Source organism: Protopterus annectens, chromosome 4.part0, assembly GCF_019279795.1.
Source record: "Protopterus annectens isolate FY-2018-M chromosome 4.part0, PAN1.0, whole genome shotgun sequence".
In the NCBI taxonomy this organism is placed as follows: domain Eukaryota; kingdom Metazoa; phylum Chordata; order Ceratodontiformes; family Protopteridae; genus Protopterus; species Protopterus annectens.
The window spans coordinates 1,077,204,639-1,077,223,877 of record NC_056733.1 but is presented as its reverse complement, the minus strand read 5'-3'; the positions used below and the strand labels follow the sequence as shown (position 1 = coordinate 1,077,223,877).

At 37.8% G+C, this 19,239-nt stretch overlaps 1 protein-coding gene across 1 annotated transcript in view; it reads right to left on the bottom strand.

The window, feature by feature from the left end:
• LOC122800395 (rod cGMP-specific 3',5'-cyclic phosphodiesterase subunit beta-like) overlaps positions 1–19,239 on the bottom strand; it is a 1,051,627-nt gene that overhangs the window by 288,233 nt on the left and 744,155 nt on the right. Inside the window, exons 11-12 of the mRNA XM_044069844.1 lie at positions 11,781–11,888; positions 2,148–2,257 (exon numbers count right to left, since the gene is read on the bottom strand). Of these exons, the coding sequence (XP_043925779.1) occupies positions 2,148–2,257; positions 11,781–11,888 (218 nt within the window). The remainder of the gene's footprint in view (positions 1–2,147; positions 2,258–11,780; positions 11,889–19,239) is intronic.

The following is a 19,239-nucleotide window of genomic DNA, read 5'->3' as shown; positions in this document are numbered from 1 at the left end:
CCTTTTGTAAGATGTTTGTAGGACATGTGGTACTAGCTAGCCTAGTTTCCTGTTACACTCCTAAGTATTAGCTCTAGCTTTGCCCTTTCTAATACACCGAGTATGGTTTTTCATGGCTTTTTGGGTGCTAACTAATAATGTCTAAGGCCATTTAAGTACTATCTTCCTTTTTTTGCAGTTGGGTTGCTTTTTCTGTTCAGCGAGTGCACTTTCTGATTTAGTATTACACCATATTGTTTTTCTGTTCAGTGCTCACAGTTCTTTTTCTACTTTTTAATCTATTAAATTCACACAAGGCCGAGACACAAATGGTAAGAGCTACTTAATAGTTTAATGTGTTTTTTTAATAAGAATTCAGCATTAATCAATTGATTAAATAACACCCAAAAGAGACATCAGACTGCATTAAGTTTTAATGATGGTAGAAAACCACTTTGAATAGTTCTTAATAGCATTTTTTCACTTGCCTAAGAGCACCATCGTACTGATATATCATTGATATATGTCACAATCTGACAGTGTACATTGAGAAGAGTGCTATAACTCTGCTGTGAAAATACTGTAGTTCTGTTGATGGTAGCTTTTATTATCAGTCAGTTATTCTCTTTGGTAGTTATGCTATTAACTGAAGCTGATTTAATCAAGTAAAAATTATTTGAGCCTGAACTGTAAAATGTTGCTTAATTTGAAAATGACACTTTGGGGAAATTATTGTTTTCCACAAGATGTAGATTCTTTACATATACACATACATACAAGTATTTCAGGCATAGGCAATAATGCCCTTCTAGCCTGCCTATATACCAAAACAGTTATTCCCATAATAAGTGTCCAGGTTGTTCTTAAAAAAATTCTAACCTAGCGCTTGCTTTAATGTAATCTGGTAGTCTATTCTATGCATCAACTACCCTCTCAGAGAACCAATTAGTACACTTCTCATTCCTACAGAATTTTCTGCATAGGTTGCCTGATGATTCTCTGCTATTTTTTGATAACCCAAAACATTCCCAGAGATAGTTGTCTCTAAATGCCCTATATACCCGACTAAGATCTCCTCTTAAATGTCTACATGAGGCACTGTAAAAGTTCAAATATTTTGGTGTTTTGTAATCTTTTACATCCATGGGTGGCCTTGGTGTATTTCTGCTGTACTCTTCCAGTTTATTCTATACTCAAGTTTGGGTCTAATGTAGCTAACAAACAAAAAAGTTATTATTTCTGACTTCCTTGACTTTAAAATCTTTTTATACAACCTGTTGTTGTATAACTATCCTTAAACAATTGGTTGATATGATTAGGAAAACTCAAAGCTGCATATACCCATATGGTCCTTAAATGAATCTACAATTTCAGTCACTGTGTGCTGTATTAAATATTCACCATTCAATCTATGTCTCACAAATCATATACGCTTAGTTTTTGATATATTAATCAGCATATTATTCTCCTGTGCCAGAACTGCCAGTTTAGTCAAGTTCTTTTGCAGACATACACTATCTGTAACACATAATCAGTTTACCCAGTTTTAAGACATCTGTATACAGATTGTAGAACTCCTCAGAGAGAAAAAGATACACTTGAAAGACAACAACCTAAGCATGTATGGGTGTGGGACTTTGGGGATGATTGTAATATTGTGGAAGAAGGGCAAAGGAGCTCTGCATCTGCATGGGGTTGTGGGAAGTCTTGCTCTTTTTTTCATTTGTGGACTTTTTGACGAAGTGCACCATTGTTTCATTGTGTAACTGAAATGGTATTCAATGCACCATGATTCCGCAAACAGTACTATAACTGTTGTTAACTGAGTTACAGCTTTATCTTGTTTCTGAATGATGTGTTATGCATTCCTGTTCTATCTTGATATTTACTGTTCCGGTAGGTTTAATTTAACACAGTAATGTACTCCTTATTCTGATTTATATATTCAGTATATTTTGTTATATATGCACATGACTATGAGCGTTTCTGGGTGCTTGTGTGTGTATGTTTGTTTGGAGAAATAGAAATAGAAAACATTGTATAAAGTAAGATATTCATATTTTAATAACACTGAAAGATTCGTTATCTGATACACTTTTACATTACAGGCTGTTAAAGCAGGTAACGTGCTTAAGAATGATGACGCATTAAACAGATAATTTACTTACTTCATTTGGTATAAGTTATTGGTACCTCTGTGGTCGATATCATGACAGAGGGCTGCAGTGACCATAGCAAGGGCTTCTAAATCTGTGTAGTATATCTTTAAATTTCCTGTCTTGAAAAAAGGAATAGGAAAAAAGAAAGATAAATGCAGAATCATAGAAACAGCATAATAGAGAGGCACATTCAGTAATAAATAATAGCACTGGAAATATCAAAATAAATGAAGTCGATTAAGATACTAAGCCCCAACATTATAAGCCACAGTGGCATCTGTTTCTTCAGTACAGCTCCCTCGTTATTACAGGCTCTATTCTTAAATATATTTTAGTGCTCTTTTGCTGTAGGTTTCACAATTTATTTATTATATGTAGTAGAAAATGGTACCTGCCCAATATTACTCCACTTTCATAAATGATAGGTGATGCATAAAATATATACATCTCACATAAATATAGTAGCATATTTATTATTATTATTATTGGTAGTGTTGTTGCCTCACAGTAAGACGCTGTCCGGTTCGATTCTCAGCTAGAGCGTCTTCTGCGTGGAGACATGCATGAATGGGCGTACCTTCGTTGAAGGTTGTGCGCCAGGGCTGGTAACTCGGCACGTAAAAATCAACTACCAATCATTAGCGGACCGGAGCTCCGCTGTGGCGACCCCTAACTGGGAAAAGCTGAAAGACACAACAACAACAACATTATTATTATTAGGTTTCTAGTTAGGGCTCAGTATGGTGTTCTGTGAACCATGATGAGGTCATTCTTCTGTACACTAAAAACTTGGAGCTATTCATAACCATTATATGCCTGCTGCATTTGATAGAAGAAGTGATATAGTAGGATAAGACATTATATGACGTCTTATGCTATTGCGTAGACATTGTACTCCATTCACAGAGTACATATGCAAATGAACCTTTTCTCTGATTGTACAGGATTCAAAACATGGAACACTTCAGACTACATGGTGGTCCCAATACAGTAAACTACTGGAAGGTTATCATGTACAAAATGATGGTCCATGGTTCCCCTCATCTGCTTTTATATTACTCTGCAGACATAGCTGAACAACACAGCAGTGTTCTAGAAAAAAGAAGAAAATGCCTTGATTGCATCACGCTGTAGGGAAACCCCCTGCTGGTATGAGAGTCTCCTGTAAAACAGCCAAACTTCTATCACAACTGTACTTGTCCCACCCTCTTCCAGTGATGCTATCCGTGGAAGCTCACACAACACCAGACCCTCTCATTGCCATATTTCTGTAGTCATACCTAAGGAGTAACATTTCTTTATGGAATGGTCCTTAGCATGACTGTATTACCACAGTGCACTGCAGAATTGTAAGTTAGTATAACAATACTGTACATTTTAATGTAAAACCTGTAAAGCAACTTCACTTTAAATAAAATGATTTTAAACCACTCATTAAAATAGATTTGTTACTATTTTGGAGAAGTCCTGAATTTTTTGTAATATGTTACATAACTTCATAACATTATGGAATGTTATTGATAATTTACATTTTTGTTTGTGAATAAAATTCATGTGTCTAAGTTTTACTAACATTTATTTAACCAAATGTATTCTGAGAAAGCTAATTTCTGGTGAATGAGTATTTGTGTTTTGAAATGTGAAGACCCTGTATTATCTGCATACTTTACACATGGCATCTGTATGATTTCTTTGCAGTTATGGGTCTTCTTCAGTAGACTGAACATTCACTTACCCGACTTTCATATTACCGAGACGAAAAGGCCGACAACCCCATAACACAAACGTCCTGTAACACTGACTTTCCACTCCAGGTAAGTAATCACTTGACCATCCTGAAAAAAAAATAAAACCGAAGCAAATTAAACCCACCCATGTGGGTGACTTTTCCCCATACACCCCTAAGTAAATATACCAACTCTGAGATCACACTACTGTGGGAGTAAGGGGCAAAGATCAACAAGTTGGCCAAGCAGTTACTTACCTGGAGTGGAAAGCCGGTGTTCCAGAACATTGGTGTTATAGGGCTGTCAGCCTTTTTGTCTCTGCAATATGAAAGTCTGGTTAGTGAATATTCAATCTACTGAAGTAGACTCACAGTTACTACTGAATTAGTGCTTAATTTTAAAGTTACAGCCATGTGTTCATTGTTTCAATTTTATATCACAAATTACTATGACTAGATTGCACGAGAAGTGTTCACATGTAATAAAAATTCCTGAGATTGCACATTTCTGGTGCAAGATGTGTATTTTAAAATATTGTCAATGGCATGACATCTGAAGGCTGTGTGAGACTGAGAAAGGATATTGTAAAATCTCACTGACTGTAACAGAGAGACTGACAAAAATGTTAAAGCTCAGCTTTCTGAAAGTTGTATGTAGAAAAGGTAAGAATTTTCTACAGTCCCAAACCATCTCAGTTTACATTTTAAGGCCATCTGTCTGAGATGGATTATAAAATTCTGTGATAAATTATTCACTTTTAAATAGTTCTGAATATATAAATTTGTTTGCCCCCCATACCTACAGACCATCTGTCAGATTGCTGTGACTCTGCATAGTCATTGCCTAACCAGAGAGAGACAATCACAGTCTGTCCAGCATCCAGGCAATAAGATGATGTTTGTGTCCACATTCCAGCCCCACTGCCCATAAGCAGAAGTGCTTAATGGTCTGGTGTACAGTTAGCCATAATAAGGGCATAGCATCCACTTCTGTCTGTGACATAATCCCTCAGGCCCTGCCTCCAATTCAGTCAAACATATCTGTATGACTACCAATCTCTCTTTGGGATTCTAGAGTGGAATATGACTCCCAGGCAGGCGTGCCACACCCTTCCTCCTGAAAGAGGCAAGCAGGCATTGCCTCAGAATTCCTTCCCATCTTCTCACTATCAACTCCAGCATCCAGACCATTTACCAACAATGTGACATCTAGGGCATAGTTAAGGCTTTAGCCCTGTAAGCCATGGAGCGAGCAATAGTTCTAAATATATTTCATAAATCTAGAACTATTGCCCTGATCATCATGCAGAGGTACATTTTTAACCTGCCTGAAAAAAAAGCATACAACATAGTTTATATCCACAAGAAGATCTTCATAGGTTCATAGGTTGGTACTAGGCTATCAGCCCTAGGGCCTATACAAGCCTAGCCATAACAATTCCCTGGCTATTTCTTCCCACAGTATTTACTTCCCTGGACCCCTGTCTAGCAGGGCAACTGACATGATCCCTGGGGTGAATTTCCTATCTCCCATCCAATCATCAAGGTTTCTTTTGAAGAGGGCCAAAGAGGCACTCTGCTTGACATGTATGGGCAGTCTATTCCAGAGTCTGGGGAGTCTCTGAGTCAGGAACCTATCCCTCCAGCATGTTTTGTTCATTGTGATGACAAGGTTTAGATCCCTGGAGCTTGTGTCTCTGAGGGATTGGGATTTCTTTTAGTGTAGCATATCCAACAGCTCTGGGTTTGACATGGCCTTGTATGTTAACCAGAGATCGCCTCTGAGTAGATGATATGCAATAGAGTATAGGTGGAGTTTTTTAGATGGTCAGCATAGGGCATCTGCTTTAGGCCTGTTTTTCTTTTAGTGAGGTATTTCTGTGGCCTTTGCAGTTGTTGCAGATGTCTTGAGAGGTACATACCAAACGGGGCATTGTATTCTATAATGGGTCTAATGAGGGATGAGTACAGTGGGACAATGACCTCCTTTTTTCTGGATGAAAAGCCCTTAGTGATGAGGTGTGCCAGATATAAGGATTTCCTGACTGTTGTGGCAACATGGTTATTGAAAGTTAGACCACTGTCCACCTGTATCCCTAAGTCTCTTATCACGCTTTTGGTGTCTAGTGTACTGCCACCTATGTGGTAATTCATGGGTACATGTTTTTTCCCAAAGAGGATAGCTATACATTTCTTGACATTGAGCTTGAGCCCATGGCTCTGCCACCAAGCATCTGTTTCTGAAAGGTCCTTTTGAAGAATATCCACATCATTTAGGGATTCAGTAATGGCTCCCAGTTTTCAGTCATCTGCGAACTGTGTTAGCCAGAGTCCCTTAGTGTTGGCCTGTACTTCAGAGAAGTAGATGCCAAACAAGAGCGGCCCCAGGACTGAACCCTGAAGTACTCCACTTGTCACTTGTCTGGAGCTGGATTTGGAGTCAACTACTTTTACAGTGTGGGTTCTGTCAGTAAGCCAGTTGGCAACCCATCAAGTGATTTAGGGATTAATGCCCAGCTTAGTAAGTTTCTCAATGATTCCAGAGTGGGGGATGGTGTCGAAGGCCTTGGCAAGGTCCAGATAGGCTGTGTGGACCACCTTACCCTTGCCCATGGCTCTGAAGACTGATTCGAAGAAGTCAATCAGGTTCAGGAGACAAGATCGACCCTTCACGAACCCAAACTGCATGGGGTCCAGTGTTTGAAGGTTGCCAATGTATTTGTTTATAAGTTCCATGATTATACATTCCATGGCCTTGCAGATCAGGCTCGTCAGACTGGTGGGGCGGTAGTTCCTGGGATCCAAGGTGGATCCCCCCTTGTGGAGTGGGATAACTGTAACTGTGCGCCACTCAGTGGGCACGAAGCCTGAGGTGAGGCTGTGATTAAACATGACACTTAGATGAGGTGCCAGTTCATTTTATAGTCCATGTAGTGCACAGCCAGGGATGTCGTCTGGTCCCATGGATGCTGTATTCTTAGCTTTGGAGAGTGGATTTTTTACCTGTGTGGCTGTTATTACTGAAATTTGGCAATCTTTCGGTGTTGAGATGGGCTCTTTAGAGGGTGAGAGGGGGGTGAAGTTTGCACTGAATCAATCTGCCAGGATATTGGCAATATCTTTGGGATCAGTATATTTAATGCCATTCTGTTGTAGCTCAGAGCAGATCTGAGCATTGCCATTTAGATTCTTGACATAGCTATAGAATGCCTTGTGGTTGTCTTTGGAATCTTTGACAATTTTATTTTCGTAACTAGCTTTGGTTTGCTTTATGTTATAATAGTTTTAAAAATTTAGGCTGCACTTTTACTGCTACTCCTCATCTGTAATCAACACATTTGTAGATTTATAGTGCATGGAGCTCAGTGATTGCACTCCAATATCTAGAGAAAGTCAAATTAGTGAAGCACTTCCGTAGCGTGAGACCTAGTCTTAACAATTGTTAAGCACCCCTGCTTGACTTGTTCAAATCAGCTATAGCACTACTGAATTAAACTTGACAGTACTGGCCAACAAATGACAGTGGCAGAATTAAAAACAGATTTGTTTCTGCCTGCTATCTGTGCCAGTAATATGTCCCTGACTTTCTGTAATATAAGATAGAGAGAGTGTCACACTGTTTCTGACAGCACTCATTAAGTGCTTTATGGCTTTGGAAGCCAGCAAAACACTTTGTGCTTTTTCTTTTCTTTTCTTTCTTTAATTGTTAGTATATAGACCAGTTAAAGCACCATGTACTACAAAGAATTATGATTGGGTCTCTGATCATGACCCTTTATTATGTGTTCTTGACTTGGATGATAAGATTTACCTCTCAAGTGAAATTTGTTGTTACCCATATCTCAAACACATAATAAACCGATTATGACTTGTGACTCGATCATAATCTTCTGTTATAAATAGTGAAAACATTTATGAGAAAGAGAGTTGTTGCTATATTTGTGGGGTGCAGTCTGATATTGCACAAAGCTCATGTCATTTAACAGAAACTATAATAAATGAAGCCACCATAATTGACAACAAACTGCTGAAAGCCACAAACAGTGAATCACCAGCTACTAAAAACACCCATCACCGCATCACATTTGTAGCACTCTGCAGCAATAAGTCTGAAATGAAAATATAATAGAACCCAATCTGCTGATAAAGTCAAAAATGTAGCCTGAAAAAAAAAAAACATCCCAAACAAAGCTCCTTTCTGCAAAATGTGATCTTGAAAATCCTGGCTCACTTAAATGGTGCATGATTGAAGTATGATTGACTATCCTACAAGCTCCCTCTGGGCATCAAAGTTCCACTGCCTTTTTTTTTTTTGGCTTCTCCCCATTTGACCCTGTGCAGCTTCCAGCTGTTCTCCATGCATTCCCCTTTCTTTCAACCATGGATGCCCAAATGCTCCTTACTGCATATTCCACATGTGACTCTTTGGTGGGTGGGCCACTGATTCTGTGGGAAATCAACCTCACAGCAATTTATTGTTAGGCTCAGAGACTGAAGGATCCAAAGGTGAGTTGCAAGGATGGAGCAAGAAACCATCATTCATGTGGGGGGTCAGTCAGAGACCTTAGCTGTGGGGAGTGACTGATGCAATACAGGCCGAGAATTAACTAACAAGTCTTGACAGGTCAGGAAACCCTAGTCAGATATCAATCATTCTAATTCAGGTCTTCAATACTGATTAACATCTCAGTGGGAACAGTGGTAGCTTTGACATTAATACTAACTTCTTTCTAGGGTCAGCCATTGGTCTGCACCAGGGTGTGCATCTATGGAAAGAGAAAATGCAACACTTCTTCTCAGGAAGGAGAATTGGCCTATAACTGCTTGATCCTTCACTGTTTGGAAACCTCCATCGCCTTCACTACATTAAAGCACTGGCTCAGAACAAGAGATGATTGCCTCTTGCAATGAATGTCATCAGAACATTTAGATTGGTAGCATATAATTTGAGCAACATGTCACGTGGATAAAGGTAATTTTGGCAAAAGCAAAAAGATTAAGTGCTGTTTGCCTAAATTACTTTCACCGACAGTGGAGTTTGCTTTTTTTCTCCACTGTTGTGCGACCTTGGAGTTGGTATACAAGTCTTGAGGGGTTGGGGTGGTGCGTGATTGCCCCCACTTCAGTGGTTGTCTTCTATACATTTTGTTTAGCACTTTATAACATTTTCATTACAATGTTGATATCCACTCATTGTGTTAGAATCCTGCTCCATACGTGAATCCATTAATCCAAAAATGCAGGGTTTAATATAGGTAAAAAGTGACTTAACAAAAAACCTCTATATAAGTATCTCAATTACAACTTATGTACCAAAATAAAATAAATAACTGTGACTTTACCCCTAGCCAGCCATCCAGACATCATATTTCTCCCTGCAGCATACATGCTCCTACTTTCATGGTATTGTGAAATTGCTGACATCATCATGATTTTATCAGAAGCACATTTCCAACACAGATATGGCTAACCCTATACAGAGCAAAGTTCTGGGCATTGCACTCACATGTAATGTTTTCCTACTTGGATTTTATTCATATTTAGCAGAAAATAACTGCCTTGTAAAAATATACGTTAGACATATTTTTGACTTGTCACAGGTACATTAAGGGGGTTTATCTAACCCATGTATTGTCTGGTTGTAATCAAATGCATACACATTTCATATCAAACATATTCCTAGAAACCTATAGTATTTCACACATAGAAATGTAACAACTATTGGCAGACAAAGGCTACTATGACATTCTTGTTCCTCTGTTTTCAGACAGTGAAAGATTCTAAGCGTGTACAGGTCCTGATTTTTTTTCATGTTTAGGGATTCCTGACACATCACTGGTGTGACACACACTGGCATGCATACCTAGAACTTGCCTTATATCACCATTCTGCCTATCATCTTGTATTTGGAATGTGGGAAGAAATGGGGGCCCTTTAAATGCAGGGAGATAATACAGACTCTGCAAAGACAACATCCACACTGAGAATCTAACTGGAAAGCTAGCCACTGGGAGACAGCAAATCTAAATGGATGGTTTCCAAGTGGACCATACTGTATGTGGTCAGGCACATATATTCATTTTATTTTGCTAACTGGATGGAAAGAGTGAGACAAATGGATATTTTTCAGCCACAATCCAGTCCAGAGCCACAATTACAGAATTGTTAAATGTTAGACAAATGATAGAGCATCCTAACTTTATTTATTTATTATTTATTTTATTTTACATTTGTTTACCAAGAGAGTCCGATTGGGCATAAAACCCTTTTTCATCGGAGGCCCGGGGAGAAAAGCCATAACTTGTTCTTGTACATGGTGTATATGAGTAAAAAAAAAACAATGTAAGAAAAGACTCTGCAAATAAAAACCATAGAAAGTTTATGAGTGTAGCTCCCACTGTATTTCATTATAGAAGTAATAGACTGTAGTTTTATTCATTACACCACAAGGTGGAGCTCTTTTCAGGAATATAAAAGGCAATTTCAAAAGTGAAAGGGGGGACTGAGATACCAACTGAAGGAGGGAAGACTGAAACAGGGAGCTGAAGGGAAAAAGGGCCTTGCAGTATGACTGGATTTTCTTTTCTAATGCTTTGGGACAGGGACGTGGAGTAGCAGATTGTGTCTGTCTTCTGTTGAAATCCTGGATGATGGTATTTTGTGGAATCAGGAGAGAAGCCTGAAACCAGCAGTTCCATGCCTGCATATGATTCAGCAAGAAAAGGAGTTCCTTTGGGCCTAGTACAGAGAAGCCATAGATGATTACCAGAGTTCTGGCAGGTGATTTTTCTACTTTTCTCATCAGAGGAACCATGGTGCCTGGTCACTAGGATATTCTCAACGGAGTGGTGAGAGGCTCTGGCTGTCATTTTATATTTTTATAAGATTGTGGATTCTCCCCCCAAATGCTTTGTGGATTACAAATAACTGGGATCCATATGAGCTCCAACTTGGGCCCCATCATGCCAGCAGCAAGACTGTAAGTAGTCACTGGCCAGTGAACAGGGTATAATAGAGTGTTTCATAGTTGGTTTGTTTAGAATTGATCAAGGGGGTTGAGGGTGTTAGTACTGCTCAATGACATTGCATTTTCTCATATTTGTACTGTTGCATTATAAATCTTCATTGTTCAATGACATTGCATTTTGCTCATGTTAGGACTGCTGCTTTCAAGAATTTTGCTGCTCAATGACATTGCATTTTCTCATATCTGTATTGTATTATAACTCTTTTATTGCTTAATGACATTGTATTTTTTCCGTGTTTGTATTGCTGCATTATAAAGCTTTACTGCTCATTGATATTCTTTGTGCATGTTTGAATGTTAGGACCTTTTTCTGTTGAGTTCTGGGGAAGAGGGTGAATGTATGTTTTCATTGCATGTATAGCTCACCTTGCCTTATTGCTAACTGGTGCACTGTTGAAATAATTTGTTTGTGGTTGTGCTATTGCCTTTTAAACTAGATGTGTCACCTAGAATAAAATCTGTCATTCTTGCCACCTTGGTGTGTTGGGCCTATAGGGGTGTCACTAGAGTCAGGTAGGAAGAAACCCATATTTACTTCAGCTACACCTGTGGGTGCGCTACATAAATGTTGTGAAAAATTGTTCAATCAAGAAGGATGGAGCACACTCTAGTTAGGCCTGAGTAGTGCTATGGATATTTCTACAGTATGCAGATTAGGTAGTAAAACAAAGTAAACATGTTTAATAATTTAATTTGATCTAATTCCAGATGAGCATTTTGAAGAAAAAAAAACTTAAAGAATTAATAGTGTTTATTGACAACTACTAAAAGTTTTAAAATAAAATAGAAGTAGTTTGAGTCTCCTTTATTAAAATCATATGCAAGCTGGTTCTTACATCATGTACTTCAAGATACAAATATCCTGAGGAAGCTTCAGAAAAGATCTTACCATGAGAAGAGTAAACATGGTCTGTCCAACGTTGAAGCCATGACGCCAGTTGTGGTAGGTGACTTTCCTGTAACCTTTACTGACTGTATACACAAAGCGAACTAAAACCTAAAGAAACACAGAATTGCCTTTAGTGAAGAGCATGTTTTCAGATATCATTTCTCAGTTGTACCGATCACTTGATAGACTGCCTTGTCATAGAAAATGATGTAAACAATAATGCCTGACAGAGAGGAGGTTGGGTTTTATGATGTATTAACAGCCTGACATGTTTATTATTAAATGAATCAGGTTTCTGCATTTACAAGGACAAACTGCTATGAGAAAATAAAAGAAGGACTACTTCACTATGAATGATTGCACAAAAAGTGTAAAAAGAAGTAACAAAGAAAAGAAATACAGATACAATAATATGGTATTGCTTGAGATAAATACTAGCTTCTGATGAAATTACATTTAATAACTTGCTGAATACACCAAATGGTAGTGTTATCATTGAATGAAATATGCATTGGAGATGGATTTGCCATGTCCTGGATATTGAAAAAATAATAAGAAAAATTATTAATTACATAACCATACATTATGGGAAAAAATAATACTTATTTATAAAAAGCCTTATTGCATTCAGCAAACTGGTAATGCAGTTCTAATTTACTCTGCCAAAGAAATCAAGATTACAGTAACCTGCTTCTTTAATCCCCTACAAAAATAATCTGTGAACCATCAAGAAACAAAATGTCTGCAATCAAAGAAACATGACCATGAGCACTTCACAAAACCACTGTATAATTCATTTATTTTTACGGTAATATAAATAGATTCTATTGTTAATATCTAAGTGAATGTAAATGCTTCCCAGCAGAAGATGAAGGAGCTGCAAACTCGGTTTAAAACCAAATAGAAAAAGTGGATAACTTGGAGAAGAGGTTGAGGAGGGTCAATATTAAAGTGAAAGACCTGCCAGAAAATAAAACAGATATTTGTGTATTTTTGGAACAATTAATACAAAGTATACCTCATCATTTGAATCCAGCAATAGAGACAATTCACTGGTAGGGGTGCGTAAAAAGAATGACTGTTTGCCCAGACATGTTTTGATGGCATTCAACTCCTCCAGGACCAGAAACCAGCTTCTGCATTATAGACAAAAAATAGAGGAGCTAAATAGGGCAAATACTGTCTCTTCTTTGTGGCAGACTATTCACATTTGCTATATGGTACAAAGAATAAAAATGTTTCCAATCAGCGGTGCTTTAACTGATGTTGGATAAAAAAACACTATTCTATACCCAGCTTTATTGGCCGCAGAGAAGGAGAGAGACAGAATCATCCAAAAATCTTGTGAAGAAGCACAACCATTGTTGGGTGATGTGATATCTCAATTACATGATTTGTAAGAGGAGTGAGAGGAGGAAGGTGGATGGACAAATCAGGAAATGGAATTGGCAATGGCAAGAAACAAAAGGCAGTGTCCTTCAACTCAGGAAGTGGACTCACTGCATTCTAAAAGACAGCACTAAAGTCAGGCTGTCCCCAACAAGGTGGTTTAGGAAAGCGTTCTCCTCATGCATTGAGTGGCGTAAGTATCCAGGAATGCATCCGTGATCCCCTAAGACCAACCCAGTGATGATCATAAAATATAGGAGAAAGAGAAGTAAATGGAGCACACAGAATCATCCTTATTTTAAAAAAACTGGGTGATCTGGATCAGATTGAACAGGATCAGTGAAGAAACAAGGCCCATGAACTAGACATAAATCCTTAGAATTCCACACTTTGAAGGAAAAAATCGACTTCATCTAGTCATAAATGATGGTCATGGATATTCTTGGGCTCTACTCATTCTCCAGTTGAACATTGCTGGTCTTCTCTTGGCCTGAAAAAGCTGGACAAAAGCGATGCTGATGGATGATATTGGCACTGTTATACTTAGTTCATTTGTAGAGCATCAGGACAGAACAAAGGTTATGGTTCATTAAACAGTTTTGATTGTTTTCTGCTGAAGTACGCCGTATTTGGCTGGGTTAAAGGGAGGAAAACAAAGTGCGGGGAATGGTGGAAATTAGCTATACAATGTACATATGTTTTTTTTATTTTGTTAATAATCCTTTTTGCTTGCACAATTTTTCACAACATTCATGTAGTGCACCCACAGGTGTAGCTGAAGTTAATAATAACATTACTTTAATAATGATGTTACACCATTAGGTTGGTTTCGTTGCTTTTTTCCCCTTCTTTGTAATGGTAAGAAGTCAATTGTATTGATACGTCTATGTCAGCAAGTTTTCTCCTAAATGTCGTGTTTTCTGTTTAGAATAGTTGTCGATAATGAGGAGTCAGTCATGTGTAATGGTGAGGAACACCTCCCTGCTTTTGTTTTTTTCATTTTTATCACAGTATTGCAAGGTCACACTCTCTCTTCTCCTCCTCTCTCCATTTCCCACCTTTTACTTTGCTGCTCTTCTTGTTGCCTTTTCTTTTAATCTAGTTTTCTTGTCTTTCTTGCTCCTTCAGCACCTACCATGTTTCTTTTTCTTTTGGCTGTCATTTCTACCTTAAATTCAGTGTATGATGGTTTCTAGACATTCCACACTGCTATCTTGGTGATGGGCCCTTTTACTGTTACACAGTGTGTTCACATGTACATAGGTGGGGGGAAGGACCGCTGTTGTTTGTTACGGTTGCCTATTAACTTTGCTCTGTATAACTGTTTACAGCATCCAATTTTTTGAAGACACATATATGTTAATCAACATCATCTGGACTGATGGAGTAGTGAGTCTGTTTTTGCTGTGCTAAAACATCAACTTTTAACTGTTTTTTTCAATGGTTTTAAAAGAGTTGGTGGTTTTATTCTTGTTTAAATATGTAGTTTACTGTCACCTTGGAGAAAGAGTCAGCAGGGTTTTTCTACTAGTTCATCACTTGACATATAAAATGGCCACTAGGCCCTTCAGCAGTTTATGAATTTAATTACAACTAATAAGCATTCATTACAGAATGTCACATTAGCCTGAAATTTATCACATGGAATATTAAGGGTTGCTCTTACCCCATAAGGGAAGCCAGAATAATGCAAAGGCTCAGACAAGAAGAAACCCAAATGATCTGTCGCCAGGAGACAAAACTGAAAATAAAAGACTCCTTTAAATTAAAATCTAGATATATAGACAGGTTTTCATGGATCACAAACCATGTGGAGATGAGGAAGGAGTGGCAGTGTTATTTAGGCATACCTTAAAAGTGAAAATGATGAAAGGTGCTTAAGATTGGAAATGGCAGGTGAATAATCTAGGTTGGAAGTATACATGGAGAACAGTGAATCACTGGAAATGTTTATGGCCTGAATGCAGATGAGGTATCCTTTTATGAAATCTCTTCTCAATCTGGTTGGAAGTAACCTGTGTGAAGCAGCGTCAGGTATCTTACTGGGTATTTTAATATAGTGCTCTGTTTCATAGAGGGGAGTCCCATAAGATAAATCAGACTTTTTCAAAGAACTGGCTGGAGAATAGTGATTGAGTTGACATATGACATGAATTCCACCCTGAAATTGACACAAAAACTTTCAGTAGAAAACTGACAACTCAAAGCTGAAGGACTGATTGTATCTTTATCATCTCTAGTTCATGTACTAGGTGTCACATCTATACCAGATCACACTATGATTTCCCTCACTATTAATAGTGTAGGAGAACAAAGAAGGTTAAAAGGATGGTGGTGGGACCATTACAGAAGGCAACATCAGTAAGTTCTTCGATGTTCTGGATAAGCATTTCGTATCTGACTGTACAGGGTCAAAGACTGAAAAACTGTAGAACCACACAAGCACAGCACAATACAGCAACTGAAGAGTACAGTCTTTATTCACAAATGGTTTAGCGCTTTCTTCCCACTTACAGGGACTTCCTCAGAACAACAAATAATTACCCACCCAGCCTTTATATAACAATTCATATACTTGATTGATCAATTAATTAATTAACTACCAACCAACATTTAAAGTTATATGTATAAATTTAAAACAAATATATGTAATGCAATAAAAATACACTTAAAAAACATTTTTAACCTAAAATGTTCTTCAATTTTAAAACACATGTAATAGCAGTGGTCTCATTTATACCAGGGTACTCAGTTGTGTTTAACTGCAATTGCTATTTGAGTTCACATATATCTAGGTGAATATCCATATTTCTACCCTGGGAATCTTTTACCACCTGCTGAATGGCCAAGAATTTAAATTTGTGGTCCTTGTATACTTTAATATGTCTACTTAATGCATTAGTTAACCTGCCATGTATGACATCCAACAAATGTTCAGCTATTCTGTTTTTAAACTGCCTATTGTTTTTTCCTACATAGAAAATAGGACATTGCTGACACTTTGCCATATATACTACATTTAGGCTACAACAATTAAAATGTCCATTAATAAGTATGGAAGTGTTGTTTAACCTATATCGGTCACCTGTTTCCAAAATAAATGGACAAAATGTGCACATTCTGCACTTAAAATTACACTTACTTCTATGTTGATGCCTATTATTGGCATAGCCAGCTATTTCTAATATATTCTTAAAGGACTGGTCCTTTTTATAGACCACCTTAGGCATTGTACCTACCCTTTGTCCAATATTGTTGTCATATTTCAAAATCTCCCAGTTGTTTTGTATAATTGCCACTATATTGGGGGTATCCAGGTTGAATGTTATGATAAAACTCACAGAATAGTTATTCACCTTACAACTTTCCCTATTCTGCAACCTAACACTCAACCCTTCACCACCTGCTAATAATGGTTTGTAATAACCAATCCTACGTTTATGTTTGACTTCCTCACTTATTTTATTTAGCACTTCTAAAGGATATCCTCTCTTAAAAAAATGACTGTTGGATAAAGGACAGTTCATCAATTAATTCATTATCTATGGTGACCATCCTGGCAGCTCATACCATCTTCCCTTTAACAATTGATTTTTTCTGATGGGCTGGGTGCCAGCTGTTGAATTCCAAATAGGAATTGGAGAAGGTGGGCTTCCTAAAAATAGCCGACTTCAATGTTTTATATACCTTATTATAGGACAGGTCCACATCAAGATATGTAATATGTGTTTCACTATAATTATAGGTGAATTTCAAAAATGTTTCTGCATTGTTCACATATTCATATAATTGTTTAAGCTCCGATTTGGTACCCTTCCAAATAACAAACAGGTCATCCAAAAAAATGAGTATAATACTGAATTTTACTGAAAAAAGGCATATCCATTATATACTGCTGTTCCCAGATGGACATAACATAGTTAGCAAAGATGGGGAAGCATGCCGCCCCCATTGTCACTCCTTTTAATTGTCTATAACGTTGTCCTTCAAAATATATATAATTATTTTTCAATACAACCTCCATTAGAGGGACATACTTATTTATATCATCCTGATCATAAATACCCGTCTTAATCAACTGAGTTTCTAACCAGTCACACCCTTCTTGATAAGGAATCACAGGAAATAAATTTCTGGGTGGGTGATTATTTATTGTTCTGAGGAAGTCCCTGTAAGTGGGAAGAAAGCGTTAAACCATTTGTGAATAAAGATTGTACACTTCAGTTGCTGTGTCGTGCTGTGCTTGTGTGGTTGTACAGGGTCAAAGGATCAATGAGAAGGCTATAGGGCTGCCATAAGGGGTGATCTGCTTGAAATGAAGGGCTTAAGAAAGATTCAAAAGCAATACACAGTAGTAGTCAAGTCAAGGGAATTGACAGCAATTCAAGCCCAAGTAGTCAGCCAAGGAAAGGACACTAATCTCTCTGATAGGTAAAACCAAAACTATAGTCCTGCAAAGAGTGCCCACATGAAGGTCGGAAACCAAGACCACTTGTGTAAAAATAAGCACTTTATTCACGAAACACCAATAACGCCAAAAAACAGTAAATGCATTTTCGACCCAAAATTCAAGTCTTCATCAGAAAAAAACTCACCTCACTCTCTGATAGGTAGAAACTCTTGGGAGCAGAGATACAAATACTGGAGATAATGAGGGCAGAGATGGAATTTATGAGGAGGGGGCAATATTGGTGTCTGAAAAGAGAGAGAGTGATCCTAGATGTATAGTCTGGTTTTATAATCAATGGATCCCAAGGACAAGGGCACTGGTGATTAAAGACCAGTCAAGGAAGGAAGTGATAAGGGATTCAGAGATAAGGCAGCCCTTTGTAAAATACCATACAGATTTACAAGGTACGGAGCAATGTAGTACTCCTTATTGGGATATAATGGCAGCTGTGGACAGATCCTTGGGCTATCAAGAGAGACTTAATTTAGATGCCACCATAACAATTCAAGAGATTTGTTAAACTATTAGAAAATTAAAGCTACATGGGACCCCAGGCACAGATGTTTCCTGTCTGAATTTTACAAATAGGGTATGGAGACTATAGGACATGTCCTTGCATGACATTATAATGCTCCAGATTTTTTGATCATTCCAACGGACATCATAATCAGGTAGCATTAGTTTTAATACTAGAAACCAAGGATGGAGTACCAAGTGTGTTAGATTTCAGACATATATCCCTAATCAGTATTGGATTAAACTTTTTCACTAAAGTATTGGTGACCAGGTTATATAGAGCGCTTCTCTGCCTGATCCAGCTGGGTCAAAATGGATTCATCTGGGGAAGAGCTACTATGGAAAACTAGTGGGAACTGGCTGCATTCCTTGTAAGGTCAGGAATGAAGAATGAGTGCCCATATATTATTCTTTTTGATATCTCCAAAGCCTTTGGACTTTGAAAGATTTAATAGAATGGGGATTTGGGGAGAATTTCACTACTTGGATAAGGAATTTATATACCATACCTTCTTTTATGGGCTTGATTAATGGGGGCCTGTCAGAAGTAGAACAAAATTCCAGAGGCACCTACCAGATAGGGCCCATCTCTTTGCTAATGACTGCCTATTACAGAGTACTGATATCCCCCAAGTGGTAATGGGTGTGTTGGAGATATTAATTAAGTTTGGGGTGGCCTCCAGCTTAAGGTGTAATATTTAAGAAACTACTTGATCAAAATGTGGCCTAGAAAAATATAATATAGGCCTGTCTGGTAACATACAGTCTTTATGCTCTAATTATTTAGGCCTCTTACTACGAACTAACTGGTCACACATCATCAATACAAATTTCTTGAACCTGATATCCAAGTTAAAAGGGCATTAATTCAATAAACTGGGGCTGTTTTATACTATTTCAGGAAAGATACAGGCTTTGAAGACAATGATAATGCCTCATATATTGTATCTGCTTAGGAATTTACAAATACGACCTGAGAACCATAGACTGCTTCAACTGCAGGCAGTTAAAAAACAGCACATTTTAGGAAATTTGGCCAGATGGGTTTCAGTACAGGCTGCATATATTCCAAAATGCTTTGGCGGATGCCTTTTTTCATATAGA